The following is a 27,409-nucleotide window of genomic DNA, read 5'->3' on the forward strand; positions in this document are numbered from 1 at the left end:
TGGTATAGATAGTGCTTTATTGTTTACATGTTTCCCCATTTCATCCTTGCAGCAACCCTGAGGTAGGTATTATTATCCCCCAATGATGTAAACCGATGTTCCTCCATTAGATTACTTGCTAAAAATCATAACACTCATTAATGGCAAAACCGATGTTCCTCCATTAGATTACTTGCTAAAAATCATAACACTCATTAATGGCAAAACCACTGATAATCCTAAACCCAAGGGGACTCTTTTGAATAGTTCACAGGTTGCTGCCAAGGAAAGTAGAGCTGAAAACTTCAACTGGGAAGGGCTGGATCATTCACTGGAGCTCAAGGGGGTCCCCCAGCAGGGATGAATGAGGCACATACTCGGGCCAAGACCAGAACAGAGCAGAAGCCTAGAGCATCTGGGAGCTGTAAAGCAGGAAGAGGTCTCTATGTTTGGCAGAAGTCGACAATATCTTCAGATACACGCCGAGTCCAGCTTCCAGAGACCGGAGATACAAGGGGGCTTCCGGCGGCTGCAAGTCCAGGGGCTGACCCCAGGGAAGGGACAGCGGGGTGGGAAGAACTGCCACTGAGTGGCTCCCCCTCAGCTTAGCCACTGTGGTGACCTGGAGGCAGGGTCCTTCTACTTTGTTAAGGCCTTGAGAATCTGATGAAAGCCATACCCACCCACCCCCACATCCCATAAAAATAGATTCACGTGTACAGACAATATTTTGCATACGATTTCAGGGAGTCCATGGACCCCAGCTGGAGAACTTCTGACTTAGGGCAAGGGTGTCAACCTGAGTAAAGTCACTGATACAAACCTATTTTTATGCAATTTCTATTTCCTAGGACCGTTCCCTTTTTGTTGTCCCTTAATACTTAAGAATGTTACAAAGTTTTTTTAATGGGAGCCAAAGAAGGGAGTCCAGCCTTTAACTCCAGTCAGAGAAAGGAACAGCTGTGTGTGGCAGTGGTGGCAGCCAGGAGACAAAAACAAAGAGAATGATGGGATCACATGTATCGCTGTCCTTGCCACCCAGAAGGTCACTTTGAGAGTTTTTCCTCTACTCAAGAGAAGGGTTGTGGAAGGTGATGGGGATGGGGTGGTGGTTTGTTTCCTTTTAGAAAGGAAAGGCATTCTTTCACTGGCTACAGGGTCTGGCAAGGCCTCCATTCCAACCTTCTCGCACCTGGTCCCACCTTGAGTACACCTGAGCAATGCCCCAGTGGTTCATGCACGTGGCCAGGCCTCCTATGAACACCTGTGTATTTACACACACTTTCATGGAAGAAGGAAAACTGGGGTTGGGGATATCTCAGGGCAGAGATTTCATGTTGCAACATGGGGATCATGCACTCCCCACAGAGAATCAGGTAAACTAAGAGAATGAATGAAAGGACTTAATGCACACTAGCCCCCCACCACCTTTAGTGCTCTTCCTTCCAGCCAGGCCCCACCAGAAGGCAAAGTCAGAGCTATGTCCTGTTCCCCAACCCCAAACTAATGGGCCCAAGATAGGGGGCCAAGGCTGAATGGGTCACACCGGTTCAGAGGGCAGAGGTGGGGAAAGTCCTGATTCACTGCAGCTAGCAGCTCTGATCTCTCATGGGAATCAGGCAATCAAGCACAGGCTTGGCCCCGAACCCAGCCAGGTCCAGAGAGGGCAGACTGAAGTGTAAGTGATTATGCAAAGACCAAAGAGAGCTCAGAGACCATGACCATCTTCCAGGCCCAGTACCCCCAGCACCTCAATGGTCATTCCCCTCCAGGGGTTACTAGCAGTCATTTGCCCTAGATGGATGTTTCATCACATGTGGCTAGAGGAGCCCCAGTAAGCCTAATGTGGGCTGGGCTTGGGCAAGGATCAAGTAGGAAGGGTGGAGGGAAGCCCCCAAAGCCACTGCCCCTCTTGGCCAGGGCCAGGGGCAGCCGCTCATCTTCAGGAGAAGGAGAGGGAGGGTCCTGGCTATAGCTCGTGGTCCCAGATGGTGGGGCCCCAAGGTCCAAGCCCACCTTGTCTCTAGCCAGAAGTTCTCTCTGTCGCCGTCTCTGCTGACGCCGACCAATCAGAAGGAGAGTCAGGGATGCTGCAAGAACCCCCAGGACAAAGCCAGCCAGTCCAGCCCCCACTGTGTGGGCCTGACTTGCGGGGCCCCGCTGGCTGCCCCACACCAAGCTATAAGCAGCCACCACACGGGCTGCCCCACCCTCCTGACATTCGCAGGCATAAGCACCCATGGCTCCTGGGGTCACCACCACCTCTAGCCCATCCCGCCGGGGGGTAAGTGCAGTCACTCCACCGGGCTGGTGCCAGACACAGGATGCCCATGCTGAACTTGGGGAACATGGTAAGACCACATGTGCAGCTGTAGCCACAGGAACTTCAAACACTACTGGGTGTTCTGCAGAAAGAGAGCAGAGGCATGAAAAGTGGTAATGCTACCAGCTGGAATATAATGCAGTGAAATATGGCATGGTACCAGATACAAGAAGGGGCCATGGGGACAAAGAAAAAAGAGGATTCCCAAAGACAGTAAGACCATGGGTCACCCGCTGCCATATCTTCCAATTTTTAAAGTGGGTACAAAATGGACAACATTCTAGCCCCTTTCACCCACTTCACCCACATTCCCCTAAACCATACAGACCTCCAGGCTCTCTGGGACACAAAGAAGAGACATCTGCTGATTCTATGTCTTGGACCAGCCTGTAGAGAAGAGAACACGCGGTAAATCCAGTGTCAACAGCCCCTTCTGCCTTCTTCAGTACCAATGAACACTCAGTACTGTAGTGGAATTACATCTCCCACTGTCTCACAAATCATTCCTGAAACTATCAATCAACATTCTCTTTACCAATGAAATTTCCCCCAATATCCCTTTTACTCCTCATGACACTTGCCATGTCAAATTCCACACATATTTCCAGCAAACTACAGAGAATTAAATTTGCAGTAGGTCTGCTGGAAAGGTGGTTGGGGCGTACTTTTAAAAAAATGTATACAGGGATGCCTTGATGGCTCAGTCTGCCTTCCGCTCAGGGCATGATCATGGGGTCCTGGGATGGAGTCCTGAGTTGGGCTCCCTGCAGGAAGCCTGCTTCTCCCTCTTCCTCTGCCTATGTGTCTGCCTCTCTCTGTGTGTCTCTCATGAATAAATAAAAACTTTTTAAAAATAAAAAAAATAAAATTTAAAAATAAAATTTAAAAATGCATACACATGTTCCAAGAAATGCATCTGGGTATCCACAACCACAAGATTTCTCTTGGGCAGGGGGGGACACTACAGTTAACCTTTTTTGCTGTTAAGAGGAAAAACTTCTTTTCTATAAAAGTTTATCAAAATTCTGTGAGGGTCAGGAGAGGACTTTTTGTTTCATAAAAGCTGCTCATCTCTATGTAGGAACTTTCTCCAATAACAGTCAATGCCTATTAGCCTCTAACGGATCTGTTTCAAACACCACAATCCTGGTACTTCCAAGGATGTGCATGAACTATGTCTGACACAGGGACAGCAGGATGGAACCACTCACTCTGAACTCCCAAAGGGAGACCTCTACCGAGCTATCGATGGAAACCAAGTTTTATCTGAACACACAAAAGCCTCAATCAAAGACAGACTCCATTTGAGTGTGAACTCCTTCAGCATGAATTAGGGCTCCTAAAATGAGTTCCAAGACTGGTATGAATACATTACAGTCTTCTGGGTAAAACCAAGGTCGCTTAGTCTAGCTGAGAGTGGAGAACTTAGGAAGGCCATATGTGCAGACATAGCCACAGGAACTCCATAGTCAGTCTTTCTCACTTGTATGAGTCGAGATGTGGAGGAGAGAGTACAGAGAAGTAACAATTTGGTGGGGTACATGGGTGGCTCAATCAGTTGGGTGTCTGACTCTTAATATTGGCTCCGGGCATGATCTCAGGGTCTTGGGATGAGCCTCACCTCGCCTCAGGCTCTACACTCAGTGGGGAGTCTACTTCTCTCCTTTTTCCTCTCCCTTTGCCCCTCCCCCTGCTTGCATGGGAGCACTCTTGCTCTCTCTCCCTCAAATTAATTAATTAATTTTAAAAAATACTAACTTGGTAATTTCTTGTATTACCAGGAAATATACTAGCATATACATATAACCCACACCCTGATATATATATATCTTAAGGGGATCCTGAGGTTCAAGTACACAATATACAATGAAATCCTTATTTTAATGGATATCAAAACAATAAAGCACTTGCTTCGTCCTAGACATCTAAGTTATACTTGTCTTGGACATCTAAAAGTTATACCCAAGAGAAACTACTAGATCAAAGTTCTTAATGAAAAGCTGATTCCCAAAACAAGTACTTTTACTTCTAAAATATTATGATAGCCTTATGGTTCAGTAATATATACAAATATACTATAAATTAACAGGGCTCAACATAGGAAATCTCAAAGTCAGTTTGAAAAAAGTACTTTCCGGGGATCCCTGGGTGGCGCAGCGGTTTAGCGCCTGCCTTTGGCCCAGGGCGCGATCCTGGAGACCCGGGATCGAGTCCCACATCGGGCTCCCGGTGCATGGAGCCTGCTTCTCCCTCTGCCTGTGTCTCTGCCTCTTTCTCTCTGTGTCTATCGTACATAAATAAATAAAAACTTAAAAAAAATTTAAAAAAAAAAATAAAAAAAAAGAAAAAAGTACTTTCCAAGCCATCAATTTAAAATGGTTCATTAAGGAATCTCACATAAAACTTAAAAGACTTAAAAAACACATCAATCAACTTCAATTGATGGACATTATTTGGAGCCTAACTTAAGCAACCACCTTATAGTATACTTAATTGAGAAAACTGGAACACTGACTGGATGTTTCAGGACATTAAGTTTATGGTAAGATAATGATACTATGGTTTTGTTTTATTTTTAATTCCTTCTGTGTTAAAAATATATACTGCCGGATTTATAGATAAAGTGATGTTTGAGATTTACTATAAAATAATTGGGAGTGAGAGAGGGTATTGGTGAAGCAAGATTGGCCAGGAGTTGATAGCTGGTGAAGGTGAGCAACAGATGACAGGAATTCATTGTATTCTACTTTTGAATGTTTGAAATTCCTTATAATAAACTGTTTTTTAAAAGAGTCCTTATCTGGGGGCGGGGTGGAGGGCATCTGGGTGGCTCAGTCAGTTAAGTGTCTGCCTTTGGCTCAGTCTTGATCTCAGGGTCCTGGGATTGAGTCCTGTGGCAGGCTCTATGCTCTGTGGGGAGTCTGCTTGTCCTTCTGCCCCTCCCTCCTCTCATGCTCCCCCTCTTCAATAAAAAATAAAATCTTTTTAAAAATTTAAGAAGAAAAAAAGTCCTTACCTGATAGATATACATATCAAAATATTTCAGATGAGTATTATGTCAAGGATTTGCTTCAATGTGACATACAATTTTAAGCTAGCTGCTGAGGGGAAGAGAAATGGCAAGATCCCCCAATGGTCAAAAGGAGACCAATTAAGACATTGCCAGAGTAATCCAGGCAAGAAGTGATGATGGCGTGGACTAGGGTGACAGTGGCAGGGATGGGAAGAAGTGGCTATAGACTGAGCATAGGACAAATGGACCTAGAGTCCGTACACATTGCAATATAGCACGGGCAAGTCTCGCTTGGATGGAGAGCCCATTTTTGTTTTTTTGTTGTTCTGTTTAAATTCAATTTGCCAACATATAGTATAATCCAAAGCTCATCTCATCATGTGAGGGCCTTTTTTTTTTTTTTGTGATGAGAAATACCATAGGAAGAGCACATGAAGGAAAGCAGAAATGACAGTGCATGCTAAGACTGGTTAGAGCAGCTGGAGCTGCTTGTGAAGACTCCCAAGGGAGGTGGGCGGTGAAATACAGAAGTCCGTAGCTCAACTAAAGACACATAGGTGGTGGTGACTGGCACTCAGGTGGTTCATTGAAGTAATGGGAACAAGATCTAGACAGTGCGTGGAAGTGTTAAGAGAGGGACTGAACCCTGAGGACTATCCACATTTAGAAGCATGATGGGAAATGAATCGTAAAGGAGACAGACCGTGGGGGAGGCTGGAAATCCAGGAGGACGCAGAGTCACAGACAGCAAGAGGCAAGAGTACTGCAAAGAAGCTAAGAGAAAGCAGTCAACTGTGCAAATGCTTCCAAGAGCTCTTATAAAATAAAAACCGAGAAGTGTATAGCAAGCTAATGGTGAGACATACGGTCAGAGCAGGTCCCACAGAGAGGCAAAGAGCATCAGTGAGGCAGCATCACATGGATAGACACACAAGTCAGTATGAACTGACAGATGGACACCCAAGTGACACAAGCAGAATACACACAAACACACACAGAGGCAGGGCATCGTTAACAGATGAGAAACATTTTTTTTAGGTAGCTCCACACAGGGCCGCCTGGGTGGCTCTAAGCATCCGACTCTTGATTTGGGCTCAGGTCGGGATCTCAGGGTGGTGAGATGGAGCCCTGCATCAGCTCTGCGCTGAGTGTGGAGCCTGCTTGAGATTCTCTCTCTCCCTCTGCCCTTTCCTCCCATCCCACCTCCCACTCACATGCATGCTCTTTCAAAAAATAAGATAAGATAAAAAATATAAGATAAAAATAAAGTAGGCTCCATGTCCAACATGGGGCTTGAATGCATGACCCTGAGATCAAGGGCTTCATGCTCTATTGAATGGGCCAGCCAGGGACCTCAACAGACGACATACAGACACAAACATGAGGATGGGTCAATGCCCTGGAACAGCAGGTAAGAGACCAATGCAGTAGCACTTACCTGCCATGCTCCCCAGCATGGGCCACACATGCATCCAGCTGGAAGCTCCAGGCACAGACAGGGTCTTGGGCCAGAATGCACTCTGAGCAGCTCTGGAGACGGCCACAGTTGGTTGTGTTCACTTGTGTCACCTCCGTACGGGAGCCCACCAGGAGCCAGTTCTATAGAAAGAGTGAGGAAGAATGTGCTGCATCTCCCAGATCTCAGGGTAACAAACTGGCTCTGGACTCAGATGTACCCCCAGCAGACCCCCCCAAATCTATAACTCACTTGATACAATTTCATACTCTCAACTGGCTGTGGCTCTGGAAATAAGGCCAGATCCTCCAGGACACTGAGCTGGGCTCCAATGCGCACTGCTCGGTGGAGGTGTCCATCCTCTAGGAAGCAGACAAGTGGCAAGACATAACAATTTAACTGTGCCTGGGACTTTGACACCTGTATATATGGGAGCTTCTCTGTGACAGGAGCATGCGTACACTGAATGGGCAACTTGCTTGACCATTAAACATACCTGTCCCCAGGTACAGCACATCATACTCTTTCCCTGAGAGGCTGGTCACCCTGTGGGCCACAACTCTGAGATAGGCTGTATCCGTAGTGACGAGCAGGGGATGGTCATCGGTTGGAAACACTGGCCTGTCCATGAGGGGGTGGTCCCGGATAAAGGTAAGCACACGATCGGGCAGGGAGAGCGATGAGCCAAACTGCTGGAGCTTCATGTTGTTGGTGATGCACTAGAGGAAGCACAGGATGGGTGACAGTTTCCCAGGGGCCAGCAAGTATCCGTGATGCTTAGCTGGGCCCTTTCATTCATGCAGCAATTCAGGTGTGAAGTAAAGAGGTCCCTCACTCCCTCACCTCTCCAGGTCTGGGCTGGGGTACATCATTATCCATGACAGGCAGTCCCCTGTTGCAGTCATGTTTCAGCTCTCTGAAGGGACCATTCAGCACAGTCCGAATGTCTTGTGGTCGGAAGGCACAGACAGCAGAGATAGCTGCTCCCTCCCTGTAAGAGTCACAGGTTGGAGCCAGGTACTTGGGAGGGAACTATGGAGAAGCAACTCATCCCCATCAGATGAGATGACCCATGAGAAATACAAAGGGAGCCACACTGCCTGCTCCAGGAAGAGACCACCCATTCTGGAGCAGACAGCACAGACACTGCATCCGTCCCCATGTATCCCTCACCCTGTAACTCCCCTCCACACCAGGGCCCCCTCACCACTGGGAGGAAAAGATGCCATAAAAGATGGGGGTCTCCGATCTGTGCTCAGGCCGAAGAATGGCCACATCCTGCAGGATACTGGAGGCCCGGCCATGCTCAGGCCCTGGACATAGCAGGTCAGCCTTCAGAAAAGTCGTCCATCTGTGCTGGAGGGTCTTCCGGCCCCCGAGGTCCCCCTGGGGTGACAAGCGCATGGAAGTTCTCTTTAGAAGACCAACATTGTGGGAGGCATGTGGACACCAATATTGATTTCCTCCTGTCTTCAGGGCAGACACAGACAGATGGGAAAACAGATGCACAGAAAGGCAAGGATGGAGATACAGAGCACTGCAAGGGGTAATGAGAGATGGGGCTGGATGGGGTCACAGTAACAATGATGGGGACCAAGGTCATTGAGCACTTATAAAATATTCCCCTACATGCTTCCCATAAGTCACCTCATTTAGTCCTCAAAACAACCCTTCTAGCCAGAGGTCATTTAATAACCTCATCTTACAGAGGAGGTTCAAAGATGCTAAAGAACCCACCCAGAGTCACAGAGGCAGAACAGGTGGAGGCAGGGCTTGAACCAGGAACTAGCTCTCAACAGCTCTTGCTGTTAACCCCCACACTAGTCCACCTCCTGGGGACAGTGTATCTATGGGAGTATAAGGGTATCTATGGGAGTGCAAGGCCAGAGCCCTTCCCCCACACTCCCCAAGCTCCCAGAAAAGAATTCAAGGCAGAGGAAAAAAGGAGACAGAGGAGATACAAAGACAGAGGCCCAGAGAGGAAAAGACAGGACAAGGGAGCAGAAGATGACAGGCAGACAGTTGGGACAGTGGTCTCACCGCACACACACGGGCCACCCGTGGGACTTTAATGCGTTCATATGAGTCAAATGCTCGGGAGGTCTCCGTAAAGAAGAAGTAGATCTCATCATCTCCGTCTTCGTCCCCCCACTCAGCTGGGCTCAAGGCCATGGCAGCAGCAAAGGCTGGGGCTGGGGAGACCAGTGGCCTCAGATACCCCAGACACAGTCTGGGGCCACCCGGTCACGGCAGGCTCTATCCCCCAGAGCACCCCTCTCCCTCTCCCCACCGTTAAGCCAGGACGGCAAGGTCTCTGTCCGAATCCAGTCCTCTGTGCGACCCACAGCCCGGGAGATAATCGGCTCCGTCCCCAGGTAGTTTTTCACAGTGGCAGCATAGAGGACCCCCCCTGCAGGGCGACAGGGAAAAGATGGGCTGTTAGAGATGGCTGAGAGAAGCAAAAGGGGATGCAGGCAGAGCAGGGGATAAAGCAGGGGCAGGAACCCTCAGGAGCTGGGGGCCCACCACATGGCACCCAACAGGCAGGTGGCATCTCACTAACATCAACATAGACGTAGAGTGCTCCAGAATAGAAAAGGCTACCGGTGTTAAGGGAAAACTGTCAGAATATTAACATGCAGGAAGGAAGGATAAGGTCGGCCCTTGTGAAAATTAGGGGGTTTTTTGTTTTTGTTTTTGTTTTTTGTTTTGCCTGTTGGCTTGCTTGTTGTTGCTGTCATTGTTTTAGGGCCACCTCTCCCCCATCATGTGCTAATTATACTGTGACTCCCTAGGAAGGGGGTTTGCTTTGCAGCAGGCCCCAATCTTAATTCTGCTCTCCCACTCTGGTATTTGTGTGAAGGAACCTGTGTTCTTTCTGATTAGGGGGCAGGCACTGCTCTGGAAGAAGTCACAGTTTAAGGCACACCAGCATCAGTTGGGGGAAATGATCAAAACACAAGATTCCTGGGCCCAGGGCCCAGTGATTCTCACTTGGTAGAGTTAGGGGATGGCCCAAGGATGAAGTTTCAAACCAGCAGTGAGAGTTACCCTTACATGGGTGATTCTCGGGACCTCGCTTTGAGGAACAGTAGCCTGGGGAATTAAAGAATGCTTCACACCAGCCAGAGGAAGCAATGAGGAGTCGGATCCTCCCTGTTAGGACAGTGCAAGGGACAGAGGTGCTCTACGGATGGTAGGGACTGGAGAAGAGAGGATCACAGGCACTCAGAAGGGGAGAAATGTAAGACAACTAGAGCCACCCTGTGACACAGCCAAGGGGTCAGACACAACTAGGAGAAAATTACTCAGGGAGCAGTAAAAAGGTCCTGTGCACCCTGGAGGAGTTTTGAGTGTCACAGGTACCCTGGGGAGAACAGAGTGGCATTCCTTCACCACATACTAGGTCCAAGCCACTGTGCCATGTGCTAATAAGCATATCATTGCCTCCAAGAGCTCCCACATGAGTCTGGAAGACAAAAGTATGTTCAGACACCAGGAGGCATGGATGAAGAGATGTGTAGGGAAGCACAGAGGAGAATCCAGCCACATCTAACCAGGGAACAGCATCCAAGAGGTAACATCTGAGCTGGATCTGAGGAATGAGCAATTTGCCAGATGGATGTACTTCAGGGAGGACGACAAGCAGGTGGGGAAGAGGGGAGCCGTGTTCAAGGATGTGGGGTGCTCCCCATGGCTGCAGCTCTCAGGGGGCAGCGGGTGTTGCTGGGCTAGTGAGCAGAGATGAAGCTGGAGGTGAAGAGATGGGCACCCAGTCATGAAGGGTCTGCTCTGCCATGCCAGGGAATGTGGACTTTCTCTTACAGATAAGAGTAAAACCGCAGATTTTCTTGATGAAGAGAATGACATCACCAGTTTTGAGTTTTCAGGAGCTAATGCTAGTTCAAAGGCTATTCACAGAATCCAGGCAAGATTGGAGGGGCTGGAACTAAGGTAGCAGCAGAGGAAATAAAAGGGAAATGGAGAGAAGGGAAAGGGAAAGGGAAAGGGGAAGGGGAAGGGGAAGGGGAAGGGGAAGGGGAAGGGGAAGGGGAAGGGGAAGGGAAGGGAAGGGAAGGGAAGGGAAGGAAAGGAAAGGAAAGGAAAGGAAAGGAAAGGAAAGGAAAGGAAAGGAAAGGAAAGGAAAGGAAAGGAAAGGAAAGGAAAGGAAAGGAAAGGAAAGGAAGCAAGCTAGATTGGGGGGCTATTTCTGAGGCAGAATTGATTAACAAGATTTGAAAATCAACCGAACATGAGATGTGAAAGAATGGAATGAAATAGTGTCTTTAAGGTCTCCAGTTTATAAGATCGATGACAGCAGAGGGTGATATTAGGAGCAAAGTCAGGAAATGATAGGAGAAGGCCCCTAAAGGAGGTAATTGGGACTCTAGATGTGGAATGTGCTACAGCTGATGTCCCTTCAGGATATCTGGTTGGAGACCCTGGAAGGCAATCAGACAGAAGGGTCCAGGCAACAGGGCCAGTCCGGCAACCTAGGAGTCAGGGTTCAGCCATGCCATGAACATGAGAGCCAGGAAGAAAGAGGAAGTGAGAAAAGATCTCTGGGAATACCATCATTTAAGGGGAGAGGCTACTAAAGACAACTAGTTAAATCAAATCAGAGAGACTAGAGGAGCAAGAGACTGGTGTGCTGGAAGCTGGTGCTTGGGAAGCCCAGCCAAAGCCACGGGGACTCACACCCCTTGAAGGAAGTACTGAGAAGGCCACTCTGGTGGGGAGTACAACCATCCTGGGGTCACAGATGCCTGAGTAAAAGTGCACGTCTCAGGTACTAGAAGAATAATCACTATTTTCATACAAAGCAAAAAAGGGTCAAAAAGCCTCTGAGGGCAGCAGCAGAGGGTTAGGACGGGGAGGGGAGACTCTTCTATCATTGGAGATTGTGAAAAAAATTCAAGTGTTCTGAAACTTGGAAGGCCTGGCTTTGGACCCTAAATACTTACAAGTAGTATGATCTTGGGCAAATTAGCTCCAGGTACCTCAAACAGAATGGAGATGATGTCGCCCTCCACTCAGAGCGGTGTTAAGGGTTAAATGTAATACAAACATAGAGTCCACATAAGGCCTAGTGCATGGGTGGCACCCAGCGCATGTAAGTTCAGGTTACACACACACACACAAAGACGCACCCCAAGGAGAAGGAACAGCAGCCACCATGCTCATGAGGACAGGAGGACACAGGATCACCACATGTCCTAGATTCTCCAGGACAGTCTCAATTGTAAATTGATGCTGCATTGCTCATATAATAAAATATCCCTGTATGTGAAATCATTGGCAAGGTGGATCCCATAACAGGTTGATTCAGTAAACATTAAAACACACATTTGCTTTGGCAAAAGATAATGGGCAAAAGAGAGTGAGGCCTACAGTGCTGAATTCAGTGAGCAAGGTGGTAAGAAAAAAAAAAACACCTGGTATAATATAACCCCATTTTTAAAAAATATGTATATGTCTGCCAAACGTAAGACAGATTGGAAGGAGCTACTACTCTACAGTGTTAATATTTATTTCTGATTAATAGAATTACAATGATTTTTATTTCCTCCTTTCTACTTTTTTGTACTCACTGAATGTTTGTTGTAGTTACCATCTTTTTACTTTTATTATCCCCCAAATTAAGATATTTTTCATTTTGGAAATACTGGGGAGGAAAAAAAAAGGACTGAAAGCCACAAAAGATGAAGCATCACAACCAAAGAAAAGTCACAATGATGTGTGGGAGTAGATCTCTCTTTGCTCAAGGTCAAGGCCTGTGACATAGGCCTCCCAGACGTGTCAGCAACCCAACACTGACAGCCTAGGACACTGCCATGGCACTGAATATATCACTACACCCTGGGGTTTCAATTTTTCACTCTGATACCAAAATGGCCACTTCTAAAGAAGATTTACAATAGGAATAATCATTCATTAGCTTAAAAGAAAAGGAATTTTAAACATGCCCTAGCCTTCCTTTCTCCACAACCTTTTCTTCAAAGTCAGAGCTTTGCAGGATAGATAGCTCCTAGCCCAATATTCTTCATCTCCTTATCTAAGGATTAGGCCAGCTGGATACTTGGGTTTTTTATACATAACAGCCTACTATGAAGATATAATTAGGTAGTTGGAGATGTAGTTTTTATTCTACCCTTCCCTCTGTTGGTCACATAGGATTACTAACTGTTGTTTCAGTGTGTGAATGCTAGTCTTGGGGCAAACACACTGAATTTAAGAGGTAGGCTTGACCCCAAAATGCTGGCAGCACCTTATCTGGAACATTTGCAGTGCTTCTTGGCAGATGCAGTAATCGCAAGATGCAATGAGATCAGATATAATAAAACATAGTACAGATTCCCAAAGAGAAAAAGCAAATACTCCCTCCTTCTGCTCTTCTCCATAAAAGTCCTATTCATTATAGGATGTGATAAGCAGAACCAAAGGATGACCGACTGCTGTCTCCAGCTGTGGTACTTGGGAGGGTAACAGTACTCAGAGGAGGGGACGTTGGTGGTGGAACAGGTTTGGGGGAGGTGAGTGAGGATGAACTCAATTTGGGACATGTTTATTTTGAGATCTCTTTGGGACATCTATGTCTGGAAGGCAGTTGCATATGTGGTCTGTAGCTCCAGATAATGTCTGGGAGGTATCAGGATGCAGTGGAAACAGAATCAGGGAGGCTGGTTGAAATCACAACCACATAGGATGAGAAGAGAACAGGACCTTGAGAGGGGGCCCAAGGAACCCCAATGTTGAAAGGATGAGTAGAAGACTAAGACCTTCTGGGATCCCTGGGTGGCTCAGCGGTTTAGCACCTTCCAGGGCGTGATCCTGGAGTTCCAGGATCGAGTCCCACATCGGGCTCCCTCCGTGGAGCCTGCTTCTCCCTCTGCCTGTGTCTCTGCCTCTCTCTGTGTGTGTCTCTCATGAATGAATAAACAAAATCTTAAAAAAAAAAAAAAAGACAACTAAGACCTTCCAAAGGAGACAGACAGAATTGCCAGTGTTCTTAGGCTATTGTGAACATTACTGTCAAAATATTTGCATTTTTCCAGGTTAGAATAAAAACAGACACTGAGAAAATTTTAATTTTATCTATGTGCAACATAAATGTCATATTTGAAAACAAGATTTCTGAGGCTTTTTCCTAAATAAATGCAAGTACCAATAAACACATGGAAAGCTGTTTGACCTCATTAATTGAGATGCAAGCAAAAATATATAATATTGGGCTCTGGAGGTGGTCACTGTCTATTTATTAACTATATTACTTAGGACTGACAAAGGGTGCAATGAAAGAGAGCCTCTGGTCAATACTGGCAAGACTAACTGGAGGGCAATTTGGCGAAATCCACCAAGTACCATAAAAACGTTTACACCCTTTGGCCCAGCGATTCTACTGTCTGGATTGACTCATACGCAATTAATTAGATTTGTGTAAAGGATTTGCATAAACATTTATGTGAAAGGATTTCTTCTGTGGCAGTATTTATGAAAGCAATAATTTATTTTACATTTTGAGTGTATAATTATATGGAAATAGGACTGTGCTACATTCAAGTGATGGAAGAGTATGGAATCACTAAAAATCATGTTTTGAATAATTAATTCTGAGAAAATTTCAGTATATAATATTAAGTGAAATATTCATGATAATTCCAATATGCATGATAATATCACACAGACACAGAAGACAAGACTCAAAAATAAAAACACTGGCTACCTGGTGATTACTGAATTACAATAAGCTTTTCACTTCCTTCATTATATATTTCTATATTTTCTCAATTATCCACAATGCACACTAATTTTTATAATTTAAAACTAGAAATGCTCCTGCTATTACATTCTAATATTATTTTCATTACTAAAAGTTCTTCTTTTTATTTCAACATACCTCTATTATCCTTACGGACATTTTTACAGATCCTAACGGAATTTAGGTCCTAGTTCTTACATAATGTTGTCACTCTTTTCTATGCTGCTATTTTCAAAACAAAGGGGCAGCAGAGTAATCAACATTGAAAACACCAGTGAAACAAAAAAAAAAAAAAAAGAAAGAAAGAAAACACCAGTGAATACTGGCACTTATGTCAAGTGTAAAGAAATTTAAATTATAGCCCTATAAAGTACGAACCTCAGAGGAAAACGTGTAATATTGGTATTGACTATGATTTGGATCGAAGAAACACGGAGAAGCTAGCCATTCTAATCTGTTAGAAAGTGACTTATCATTTCCATCAATTATCAGCTGAAAGGCAACTTGAATTTTATTATCCGAAAAAAAAAACTTGAAACCCTTTTTCCTTTTTGAAAATGTTCTTTGTCATACGATGATCTTATTTATGAAATTTGTGTTCTTAAACCACATGCTAATGTGAATTCACTTGCTGACTGGACCACAGAGAGATTACATCAGAAGGTTGAATGTAAAGATTACTGCTTGAAACAAAGAAAGTGTGTTAATTAATTACCTTAGACTGATATAATTGAGAAGTCATTTTGTTGATAAAAAGTTATAGAGAATCAAGAGACAACTGCTAAAACTGATAAATCTTTCTTAATGACCCAACAACTGGCTCAGAGTTTTGCCAAAGACCTTTGATAAAAAGCCAAGAAAACTACTGACTAAACTGTTTTATGCAAACATATATGACTATAAACAAGATCTTGTCAATTTCAATTGCCGATGGATGATAAAAGGACAAATTATGTATTTACTAGATTTAGACTTATGTTCATTTTCAAAAATTTTGTCATTTTATTACTTTTCAGAAAAGGGGTGTCATTCACTCTATGACTAAGAATGATTTAATTTGTATAGCTAGCTTTTAAGACGTTTCCTATAAAGCCATGCATAAGAAAAAAAAATTTCACTGTTAGAGCTTGTGTCCCAAATTCTGTTTTTCATAAAATGTAGTCCAAAAGAATGGGTAAAAATTAATTTTATGATAAAGCTCAGAACAAATGTCAGTAAAGAAAGGGAAAGCAATACAATGAATGCTACTAAGTCAACTGATTAGTTAATTGGGGAAAATTAATTTAGATCTCCATCTCATGCCATGCATCAAAGTAAGTTCCAAACAGATCAAAGAGTTAAACATTTGGGGGGAAATTTTAAGCTTTTTTTTTTAATTTTCATTTATTTATGATAGTCACAGAGAGAGAGAGAGAAAGCGAGAGAGGCAGAGACATAGGCAGAGGGAGAAGCAGACTCCATGCACCGGGAGCCCGACGTGGGATTCGATCCCGGGTCTCCAGGATCGCGCCCTGGGCCAAAGGCAAGCGCCAAACCGCTGCACCACCCAGGGATCCCTGGGGGGAAATTTTATAAGAAAAATTTTTATCTGCTTTATAACTAAAAAAGGATTTAGTTTAAAAACAAATGTAACCACAAAGGAAAAGATATAGATTGAAACACATAGCCTACCTGATAACTGGCCGAAGAATATGAGAAGATTTACCAAAAAAGAAATAAAAATAAGTACAAAAAATATGGAGAATGTTTAATTCCACTAATATTCACAGAAATGCAAATTAGGGGTGCCTGGGTGGCTCGGTTGGTTAAGTGTCTGCCTTTGGCTCAGGTCATGATCCCAGGGTCCTGGGCTCCCTGCTCAGCGGGGAGTCTGCTTCTCCCTCTTCCTCTGCCCTTGCCCCCAGCTTGTTCTTTCTCTCTCTCTTGCTCTTGCTCTTAAATAAATAAGATCTTTCCATTTTTAGCCTCAAGTTAGCAAAGATCTTTTAAAATGACAATATCATTCTAGTAAAATTTATTTGAGAAGAAAACAAAACACTCTCATTCCAGCTGATTTAGAGTGTAAACTGGAACACTCTTTCTAAAAACTCAATTAGCGACAAATAATGAGCCATAAAAATGTTCACACCCTTTTAAATAGTAATCTATTTCCAGGAATCTTGACACAATCTAAAATCAGAATAAAAATTAATGCACAAAAACATTCATTACAGTGTGATGGGGACTACCAAAAACTTTGAGGTAAATTAAATTTGGAAATCAAATAAACATATCAGTGATTTGGGATTGCTTAATTAAATTATAGTATGCTCACAGGATGGGTAGCAACAGGTTGTTAAAATTTTTCTTCACAAAAAAATTTTAAATCATACAGAAAATGCCTATGATATAAAGTTACATGACAAAATTCAAAACTAAACCCATGTGGCATGACATTTAAAAGTTTTACAATCTATGCACACATAAAATTTCTATTAACCTGTTTTTGTATACTATTGTGAGAAAATGGCAGGATTCTCACTGAATTTGAAGGGTGTGCATGAGGTGGTCTGACCTAGAATATAGGCTACATAGCATACAAAAAATTCACTTTGTGGCCACTAAAGAATTACATAGTCATTCTCCAAAAAAAGATGTAGACATCAACAGTGACTGAACCCTGCACACTTGAACTATATACAGCTTGGTCAAAGGAAGTAACAGCAGGAATTTATTTAAGTCATTACTGATGATGGATTCCTCTGAGCAACAAAGAGCTGCCCAGCAAAATTTATGTGCCTGAATATAAATGCAAATGCACACACACATATAATTAAAAAGCTAGAAAGAAATATCCTGCAATATTGGCAGTTGTTGTCTGATACTCTAGAGCTGTGCAAAGATGGCAGACGTCAGACACTAAAATTCCTCCCTTCTGTCAAACTAGTCACATTATTCAAGGGCTCAAGAGCCACGTGTAGCTAGCAGCTATCGTTTTAGACAGCACAGACATAGCACATTTCTACTGTCCTGCAAAGTACTTTGGACAATGCTATTCTACAGGCTTCTTAGGTTCTTCTTTATACTTCTCCCAAATCTATTACAATATGCACTGTAGTAGATTCCTCTTATAAACAGGGGTTGGGGGGGGAGCACCATGAGAAAAGAAAATGAGGTTAACAGAGCAAACACTCACATTCACAGTGCAGAGGATACGTACTAGAGAGAAAACCAGGGGCAGAATCTGGGAAAAAGCAAGAGGACACAGGCACAGTGGGGAGAAAAGAAAAGGCTAGAAAGAGACATGGGAATGATAGACATTGCAAGGAAAGGAAAGAAAGGACACAGAAATTCTAACAGCAGTGGGGGGGGGGGAGGCAATTACAGCAAGGAGCCACAGGGCTGGGCTCTCCCCACTCACCAGCCATTACAGCTGCTGACCGCTGAGCTGGCTCAAAAGGACATTTCCCCCGGCCATTCTCAAGTCTTTCAACCTGCTGGAAACTGGACACATCCTATAGACCAGAAGGGGGCAATTGGTTTAGGGTCACAGAAAGGCTCATGGTGAGAATTACAAAGATGGTCAGATGAAGGAAAAGCCCAATTTCCATTCATCTCCCACTCACCCACTACCAACCCAAGCTCCCAGTCTGTTATTCCTGATTCCCCCATCCATTCCAGCATTTCCCCTCTCTGCCATCCCCCTTTACATCAGTTTATTCCTCCATTCCCCTGGTACCAATACCCACATGCTCTGGTGACAAAACACCACAGATGGCCCTAGAAGACACTAAGAGGCCGAGAGGCAGATCCTTCCTCTGAAATGCTAGGGTTTGCAACTGACTGGGGACCATGTGACAGGACAAGGACAATGAAGGGAAGAAAGCAGGTCTGCTGAGGACTAGAGCTCTTAGGAAGGATAAAGAAGAGTGCAGGACGATATGAGACCATCTCAAGTCCCGGGGCTGAGAGAGAAGGGCCATCCTCCCCCTACTCCTACCCCAAGGACAAAAGACAGGACCAGAGTCAAGGATACATAGAAAGGAAGAAGGGAATCTGCAGTCAATGAAGACCTGAAAGTCAAGACAGAATTCACTGATTTGGCAAGTAACTGCCTTCTTCATTCAGGGACTATAGCAGACCCAATCTGGACACGAGGCAAGAGATGTAGGAGTTCACCAGGGCCAGCCAGGAGTTATCTTACCTGAGCATCCAGCATGAAGACAGCCTTCAAGATAACATCTAAAAACGAAAACCAGGGTTGACTTCAACCGGAAACTGGCAGGGAAGTTAAGTCTGGCTGGTCAGGAATCAAAGTTATGGCTTAGAAGAACCAGACACAATACCTCTAGTTCACTAGGGAAGGTATGTAGTGTTGCTGGAGCCTGATTACATCAATGGTAGTTGGAATAGCAACATAGATCTATATCCCCTGAGTATAAAAATACTGCAGGCCCATTCTGATGGCTCATCTATTGACTATAGTTAGTAAATAAGGTTTTGTTTTACCAAAAGAGCCTTGCATAAGTCCCATTAAAATTAGATGTGATCTGAGGTTCCCAAAAAGGGAACACTGGGTCAATACAGTCTTCTGGAATGAAAGGCCCCACAAAGGCACAAGCATCTCATCTGTGGCAGTGGGAGCAGTCTAGCTTGAGAAAAGAGATGGATGACAGCTCAGCAAGAGGGTACCAAGATGTCTGGGTACTGTGGACAAAGGTTAATAATACATGCTACGGTGGCTCTTCTTACCTCTCATCTCAACTACAGCAGTAACTGCCTTCTCTCCATACTGCCTAGCCTTGCTCCTAGTTTACTCTCATATCCACAGCAGATTAATATTCCTACAATATCAGTCACTGCGTTGATAAATTTTTAAGAAAATGACAAAATGACTCACCATTGCCTAGAATATAAACCCATTAGCCCAAATTACTTCCTAATACTGCTCAAAATGAATACTTTCCTCTGACCAAACCCAGATGGCCTATTATTTCCAAAAAACAAATCACACTTTCCCATCCCTGTGCCTAAGACTACATTTCAGCTAGGACTCTTTTCTCAGTGCTCATCCTCCTAACCTTTATGCAGCATCTGATATTTTTTACTTACTCCCTCCTTCAAATATCCCGTCTTGATTCTCTTAGAAGTCTACCCTCCTCCCCCTAACAGTTGCTTCTCTATCTCCTTTGGTTGCTTCTATTTTCCTTTCTAGCCCCTAACTGTGTAAGGATCAATCCTTAGTCCTTGTCACATATACTTAAATGACCTCACTCATTCTTATACTTTCAGCTAGACTTTCTATGCAAATTATTCCCCAAATTCTTGAAAGTCTGATGCCTTCCAATCTTTGGTCCATGTCTGCACTTGGCTGCTGGGCTTCCTCACAGAGATGGCCTATCAGCCCCTTAAAACTCAGTATGTCAAAATGAGTCCTCATCTAGTTTCCTCAAATGGCACCATTGTATTATCTAAGTTTATAATATTTAAGCAAGTTAAGCATTAACTAGACAGGTTATGATTACTGTCTTGTCAAAATAACATTTAATTAGGGTCTGAAGGGGGGCAAGGCCACTCCACTACAGCCTCAGTCTGAATGTTGAGAGTCTTCATTGTATCATCAGTTGTAGCAAAGGCAAATCCCTCCAGCTGAAAGACAGAGTTAGGCAGGAAGGCTCTCACTGAGTTGTAGGAGTGGAATCTCCACATCCTTTGGCTTTGGCCAAATAGGGTACAAGACAGATAAAGGACCACCTGGGGAAGGTCCTTTATCTGTCTTGTACTCTTCTTGGCCAAAGAGGGGGGAAAAAAAGAAAAGTAAAGATAGTTCCTGTTACATGAAACAGGACAAATGTCACAGGACATTGAAACCACATAAGGTCTTTCTGTGCTGCATGCTGGGCTAGAGGGACAGGGTAGTGGAGCAGAATCAGACATAGCTAGATTTAAATCTTGGCTCTGCCTCTGCCAGCTATCTATTATTAGACATGGTACCTAAGTTTTTGGAGCTTCCATTTCCTTGCTTATAAAATGGATATAAATAATACTTAATATCACAGTATGATGCTTAGAGCTAAATTCAATCTTGAATGTCAAGTATTTAGTACCACACCTGGGACAGAGTATACCTTCAACTGGGAAGTCTTGTCATTGCTATTGTTAAGTCTAGCATTTTTCTCTGTTAATTGCTAGAATTCCCTCAACAAAGCAAACTAAAATATTCTCCTCCAATGTCCAATGAGCTATCACTGAATGGTAGCACTCCACATTGTCAGAGCTGGTAGGTCCAGTGCTTGAATTTTGTTTTGTAAAAACCTCCATTTCTCTGAGCCATCAACTCTGAGTGAGTTGTTGTGTCTGGATCAGCTAGTCAAAGCTCTTACATAATAGTTATATATGGTGTCAAAGTCAGCAGTCTGAGACATGAGAGGTTTGACACTAAAGCTAAAGCAAGAACTTGCTTAAGCATACAGGAGTTGCCAGGCAGCAGGATAAAACAGTAAAGGTACAAGAGAGCATTCAGGAAGTCTAGAGGGGAGTCTTAATATAATGGCTTGAAGAGTTAACACAGCTGATTTTGGGGTAAGAGGGCTGTGCCCTATAGTCTCCTACAAACAAGCCTTGACCAAAGGATGGTTCTTTGCACAGAAGTAGACCCCTGGCTTCATTCTGGTTGCTGATTTCTCTCAGAAGTGGATGACCATCCAAGTCACACCAATCCTGACAGGATACACAGAATATTTTATGCCCAGATATTTAGAATCTAGCAGCCATTAGGGTCCCCTTAGAGAGCCAAGGAAGAATAGAAGGCCCTAGGAGACTAACTTGAAGTGATCATGTTGTCTACAAGCCATGGCACTGGCATTCACACCCATGGGTTCCCCACGGAACCATTTTCCCTGTAGGAAAAAGACCTACAGGGCAATGGCAGTTCCACCACTACTTTCCAAGCTTTGTGAGAACTCTAAGGAAACTATACCCTCAACATCACTTGATAGGATATAGAGATTTTCAATACCACCCCAAACTGGAAACCTTCCGAAGATGAGGAAGCTATCCACACCCTGGTGGAGAGTCTTCTATCCACATTGTGAAAAGGACTCGACAAAACCCCAACCAACCCCAGGGGCAGCTGGAGGGACTGACCAGGGCAATTAAGCATATACAATTATAGCATTCAAAACCAGATATATGAGGATGGTCTTCAACAAGGAGAACTTTAGACATAGACACACTGATGAGATCCAGGTGGCAAGGACTACTACAGTTTGCAGAAGGATCAAGTCAAAATCTACAGTTAAGGATCAGAGCCAGGACAGGGAGTCATTGCAGTCCTCCTATTGTTCCTTGGAGCAGAAAGGGAAGCCGCTGAATACGAAGAACATGGGAGGCTTTTAACTCATCCTAGGTTCTTGTCACAAGCATGTGCTGGCAGAGGACCAATCACTGGCTATTGGATTGCTGATGGAAAAAGCTGAGGGTTCAAAATCATTAAGACCTTCCTGAGATGCTACCAGCCCCATTAACTCTAGACACCATGATAAACCTAAACATGACTAGGAACATATATGTCCCAAGCCTGCCTGAGTGTGACAGTGGAGATGCCCAGGGCTCCAGCAGCAATGAACAGGACCTAGAAGAAAAGGTGACTGACAAGAGTGCCCACTTCGAAGGCCAAATATGGGGCTGGCAAGTACTATACCGGTAGGCAGTGACCTCAAAAGCCATGACAGCAGAACGTAACAGCCCATACAGAATGAAGTTGGCAGGAGAGGTGGGAGAAGGGGGTAAGAGACAGTCACACACCATGGGAAGAAGAAGCAGGCATGGATTGTGCTGATTAAGAAATGGACCTCAGCTCCCTGGACAAAACATACACAGAGCAAAGGAAACATGAGTTACTGACCTCTAAAGTCTCTCCTGGATTTATCCTCTCTTGAGTCTAGCTAGCATCCCTAATTCCCTTCACCATCCCTCTTCTCTCTTTACTCTGTATACCTCACCTTCTACAGACAACCTCCCTCCTCTCCTCCCTTTCCTACCCCCCTTCCATGGCAGACAAAGGCTCCACCCTGTGAGGACATCCCTCACCCCCAATGTTTATCATGCACAAGTGTTGCCTTAAGCATGCCTCCCATCATGGTCACTCACAGAAAACCCTTCCCATCCTCCCACCCCGTCACTCACAATAACCCCGCACTTCGGATCAAAAGCGAAGGTGCCACAAGTGAGGAGGTGAGAGGCATTGGCAATGGCGAGAATCTGGACAAAATTGTGACATTCGTCCTGGGGGTCAGAGATGATTAGAGAGAATCAGAAGCAGCAGGTACGAGGAAAGGTAGGGTAGTGTCAGGACAGTTAGATGCAGCTCTGGATCAGAGATGACAGGTGATGCCATGGTGTTAGAGTCCCTGCCTGGGCCCACTGGGATGGGAGCACTGCAGGGGACAGACACAGACTTAGAGCTGGAACTAGGTCTCAACTGACACTCAGGACAGGGACGAGATTCACACCTACCTCCTTCTTGCCTTTCTTCCTACAGTTCTGTCTGTGGGCCTCAGGCACCATCCAGTCAATCTGAGAAAGGAGGAGTTAACTGTTTCCCCCAGATTCTTCCCAAATTCCTTCCAAGTCAGGGTAGGTAAAACAGTTCCACAACCTCCATCAATTTGAGAACTTCAGAGCTCCTCCCAGCCTCACCCGACCATCACCACTGGTCAGAGCACTATTTTTTGAACAGAGCACTATTTTTCGAACCGGAGGTCTCCACCCATTAACCAGTAATGAAATAAATTGCTTTTATTTTTAATGAAATAGAATATATCAGAATATATCACATATAGGAGAACAGATACTGTTTGAAGAAAGGGTTCTTTCAATATATACTTCTACTAGGTCAAAATGTGTATTTCTAACTAAGGGGTGGTCAAAAAAGTTTAAAAGCTACTGCCCTAAAGAAATGACCTCCTCCCCAACATGAGCCTCCCTCATGGCCTCCCCAGTCACCATGACCACCCCTTCGATCACCCTTAGCAAATATAATGAAGTTAATATTCTTCATCTGTTCATCTTCACCAACACTCCCCCTCCTACCACCACCACTGGTACATATTTGGTTATTATGAACACCCCCACCACCATCAATCCCATAAAACCATGTATCTAATCCCATGCTGTGGGGTCTGGGGTCCTCCCCACTTTCATCTCTCACCCTGCGAGGTCTCTCCCCTGAGAAGGGCAGGGATAAAGCGAAGACTGTGTCCCGAGTGCCGACATAGAGTGTATGGGAAGCAGGATCCACAAGGAGGACAGAGTAATTGTACGTCTGAGGGACGCTGAACCGGGTGAGATAGGAGTCAGCCTCTGGCAGGAAGAGAGGGTGAGAGAGGAGAGTGATACCAGCCATTGCTTCATAAGGGCTGGGTCCATAAGGGCAAAGCCCAAGGGCTCAATTTCTGTTTTCTCCCAAGTGCCATTTATTTAGCAGCCATGAGGGGGAAAAACAGAGCTTTGACAGGCCAACCACCTAACCTCCACAAAGTGAGAGAACTGATGAGGCCAGAATACTTAGCACACAGGGCAGTCAAATATGCTTTTTCTGTAAAAATAGAACACTTTATTAAAATATCAGCATAAATATTAAGTCTGTAATCTCTATTCATGGCAACATGATACATAACTTGAAAATACTATAGAAGGTACAAGTACTTTCTAAATTTCCTTTTTTTAAATCCCTACTTACTAGTAACTTCTTTTCACTTAGAAAACACTTTAGGAGACTATCTCCTATCTCTCCCACTGCTCTTGTCCTTCCCAATCCCACCCTATTTCCACCCAAAGAGGTAAAGAGTAGGCAAGAGTATGTGCTTTGTAAATGGATCAGCCCAAGTTTAAATGTGGCTATTTCACTTACCAGCTGTATGATCTTGAATAAGTTACTTGCCCTGAGCATCACTTTCCTCATCTTGTAAACACCACCAACCAGGCTTGTTGACAGAATAAAATGAGGTAACATAGGAGGAAGCAACTGACATGGACTATGTGTTCCACAAACGGTTCCTTTCATCCCTACTTAGACTTGTGCTTCATTTGGGCCAAATCTAAACCTCATAGCATCATTCAGAACTCTATTTAAAGATTATAACAAATAAGTTAGCCTGTATTTACCTTCTTAGCTCACTCTGGGGCCCCTACCCCTGCACCAACACAGCTCTACTCTACCTACTTTATCTGCTCAGCTACCGTCAAGTCAGACAGAATGGCTATGAGCCATTCATTCCTAGATGTGCTGATATACAGAGCCCCTCCCACCCCATCATCCCACACCCATGTTCATGTCTATGCTGTGCCTGCCTATTCTCTCATGCTCATCATAAGCCCTAAACACCCAACCACTCTTTATATCCCCAACTCTGTTTCACCTTGCTATCTGGACTTCTCTGCATTTCTGGTTATCAACCCAGCCAGCAACCTCAGTTCTCTTTTGTGGCTATTGCTTCAGCACAAACAAACCCCAGTCTCTGACCACAACTTTGTCTTCTTAATTCATAGCAACCCAATATGTCACTAGTCTGAAGTTTAGCCTCTACATTACTATTACCCACTTGTGAGATTTTGCCAACAGGCTGTCCTCTCAGCTTCACTAGTTTTCTCTGCACAAGGCACTAACACTGTCCACTAAGAAGAAAAGGTCTGTGGCCATGCCCGTGTCCACCTCAGCAGAGAGCCTATTAAGTGTGAATCACTCCAATAACCATTTTTAACCTTGTGGCATCCCCTGGCTTCTTCCACATCTTTTAAAAGGACCAAATCTCCTTTTTCCTTTTTTTCTCCCCCTTCGGAATACTTTAAAAATCATTTAAACAGAATTTTAAGTCAATTCACTGAACAGTTTCCCAACATCCAATGTAGGGAACGGGTAGAGAGAGCAGGGAATGCCAGGGGTTACGATGGATCATGGATCAAGAGAATGGGAGTTGCTGTCAGCTGTGAGAGGCCTGGGAAGTGTGTTAGAGACAGGAGGGCTGCCAGCAGGGCAAAAGGCTTGCAGGGAGGTATAAATGAGGATAAGGAGGGACCGGATTTGAGAAGTGGGCAGATGCAAATGCTGAGATGGAGAAGGATGGATGGCTGGACTAGAATGAAAGACCAATGAGTTTGGAAGAAGAATGGGCGTCAAGCTGGCATGAGGGACACAGGTATATGTTCGGGAAGGGGGAACTCCGAAATGGACGACCTCAGGAAGCCCCTACCCCATCATAGGCCTCAGTGGCCGCGTCTGCACGGTGAGGGGCTTGACCCTTCCGCGGTCAAGGGGCAGCCGGAGCCGCCCGGGCGTGTCTCGGGAGCCGAAGCGCGACGCGGGGGAGCGATGCGGCGGAGCCGCACCGCGTAGGGGGTTCTGCCCCGGCCCCGGCGGGGCGGGGGCGGGACTCGGTGCGCTGCGCCGAGGGGCCCCAGAGCGCCTGCCGGGGTCCGTAGGAGGGCAGCTGGGTACCGGCATCTGCAGGCGGGGCCTGGGCGCCGCAAGAAGGGCTGAGGGCGAGGGCGCCCACGCCTTACCGGAGATAGGAAGCGAGGTCCTGGGCACCGAGCGGGGGACGCGGCCGGATGCCGGGCCGCTCAGCACCGCCAGCAGCAGCAGCGGGAAGGGCGAGGCCGGAGGCGGCTGGGAGCCCGGGAGGGGCGGTGTGGCAGAAGCCAGCATCTTTGGCTCCGCCGGGCCGCTGGGTGGGGCGCGCCCTGCCACGTCCGCTCCGGGCCGCGGCGCTGCCCGCCACGGTCCCACTCGGATCTCCTCGGCCCGGTTCGGCCTGCGTCGGCCAGACCAGAACGGAGCCCGGCTCCGCCCCTTCAAGAAGGGACTACTGGTCGGGCCGATTTCCTCCTCCAGCCAATCGGGGTTGGGTGGAGGCGGAGCTAAGGAGCGGATAAGCCCAACCCAGGTACGGGCGGAGCTAGACCTAGGTAGGTGTAGGTGGGAGTTACATTTCCGAACCGGGCGGACGGTGTGGCTCCAGGTCTTCCAGTGGCGGGTTCGGTCCCCTCCAAAAGCTCGAACGGCCGTACTAAGGGAAAATATGTCATGGATACACACCAAATTTCTCAAAAGTATTATTTTAGCAAGCATCTAACAAACTGAAAATAGATAATTGCAATGCAAAGTGATTTATGTTTGCTGTAATAACGTGAAATAAATGCTCAGATTTAGGTTTTGCCTGAGCAAAACAGGAAGTTTTCAAAGAAGTGACGCGTGAACTGAATATCCAAGGATGAGTACGCCTTCCAGAGTGAGGGGCAAAGACTACCTATGGATATATCCTTTTGGAAATCCTACAGACAAGATGAACACAGGGCCTGAAAATAACTCACAATGTTCCCCCATCCCAATCCCTTACCTGCTCCTTCTTCAAGTATTTCGTACTCCAATTCATAGCCTTGCTGGTAGTCTTTCCATTCTCCTCTTTCATCCCCCATGTTTGGTTATCTAGGCTGCATAACAAATGTAGCAAATTAACATCAAAATTTAGTGGTTTTTAAAAAACAATAAACATTCATTATCTCTCACAGTTTCCTTGTGTCAGGAATTCTGCTTAGCTGAGTTGTCTAGTTCCCAGTGTCTCAGGAGCTTTTGGTCCTGATATTGAATAGGGCTGCCGTCATCTGAATGTTTGACTAGGGCCGGACAATCCATTTCCAGGACGGCTTAATTCCATGCCTGGCAAGTTGATAGTGGCTATTGGCAGTAAATCTCAGTTCCTTTCTACATGGACTTTTCCATGGGGTTGTTGGAATGTCCTCAGAATATAGAGTTACTGTTTCAGAGCAAGGTGAAAGCACCTTTTTTTCACCAAAAAAGCAAGGTGAAAGTCACAATACCTTTTATAATCTAGCCTCAGA

General features: G+C 45.3%; 2 protein-coding genes across 6 annotated transcripts in view; one reads left to right on the forward strand and one right to left on the reverse strand.

Annotated features, from left to right (window-relative positions):
• Nucleotides 1-26,346, reverse strand: SEMA4F (ssemaphorin 4F). 5 transcript variants are annotated; one of them, XM_055312359.1, is made up of 14 exons: nucleotides 26,072-26,346; nucleotides 23,721-23,872; nucleotides 23,027-23,086; nucleotides 22,697-22,795; nucleotides 17,931-18,024; nucleotides 9,062-9,181; nucleotides 8,812-8,963; nucleotides 7,979-8,157; nucleotides 7,615-7,762; nucleotides 7,268-7,490; nucleotides 7,024-7,133; nucleotides 6,754-6,914; nucleotides 2,631-2,689; nucleotides 1-2,384 (listed from the first exon to the last, which is right to left on the reverse strand). In XM_055312359.1, exons 1-14 carry the CDS (start codon nucleotides 26,214-26,216, stop codon nucleotides 1,774-1,776), a joined length of 2,313 nt encoding a protein of 770 aa, XP_055168334.1. In that variant the 5' UTR covers nucleotides 26,217-26,346; the 3' UTR covers nucleotides 1-1,773. The 5 variants fall into 5 exon arrangements, with proteins under 5 accessions (XP_055168334.1, XP_055168335.1, XP_055168338.1 ...); XM_055312360.1 differs by lacking the exon at nucleotides 22,697-22,795; XM_055312363.1 differs by lacking the exons at nucleotides 22,697-22,795; nucleotides 23,721-23,872; nucleotides 26,072-26,346 and adding an exon at nucleotides 18,714-18,751 and having other exon boundaries at nucleotides 23,027-23,076.
• Nucleotides 25,690-27,409, forward strand: part of M1AP (meiosis 1 associated protein) — a 79,428-nt gene continuing 77,708 nt past the window's right edge. Inside the window, exon 1 of the mRNA XM_055312364.1 lies at nucleotides 25,690-25,707. The gene's annotated coding sequence lies outside the window, so the exon portion shown is untranslated. The remainder of the gene's footprint in view (nucleotides 25,708-27,409) is intronic.

Source organism: Nyctereutes procyonoides, unplaced genomic scaffold (genome assembly GCF_905146905.1).
Source record: "Nyctereutes procyonoides isolate TBG_1078 unplaced genomic scaffold, NYPRO_anot_genome, whole genome shotgun sequence".
Lineage (NCBI taxonomy): Eukaryota > Metazoa > Chordata > Mammalia > Carnivora > Canidae > Nyctereutes > Nyctereutes procyonoides.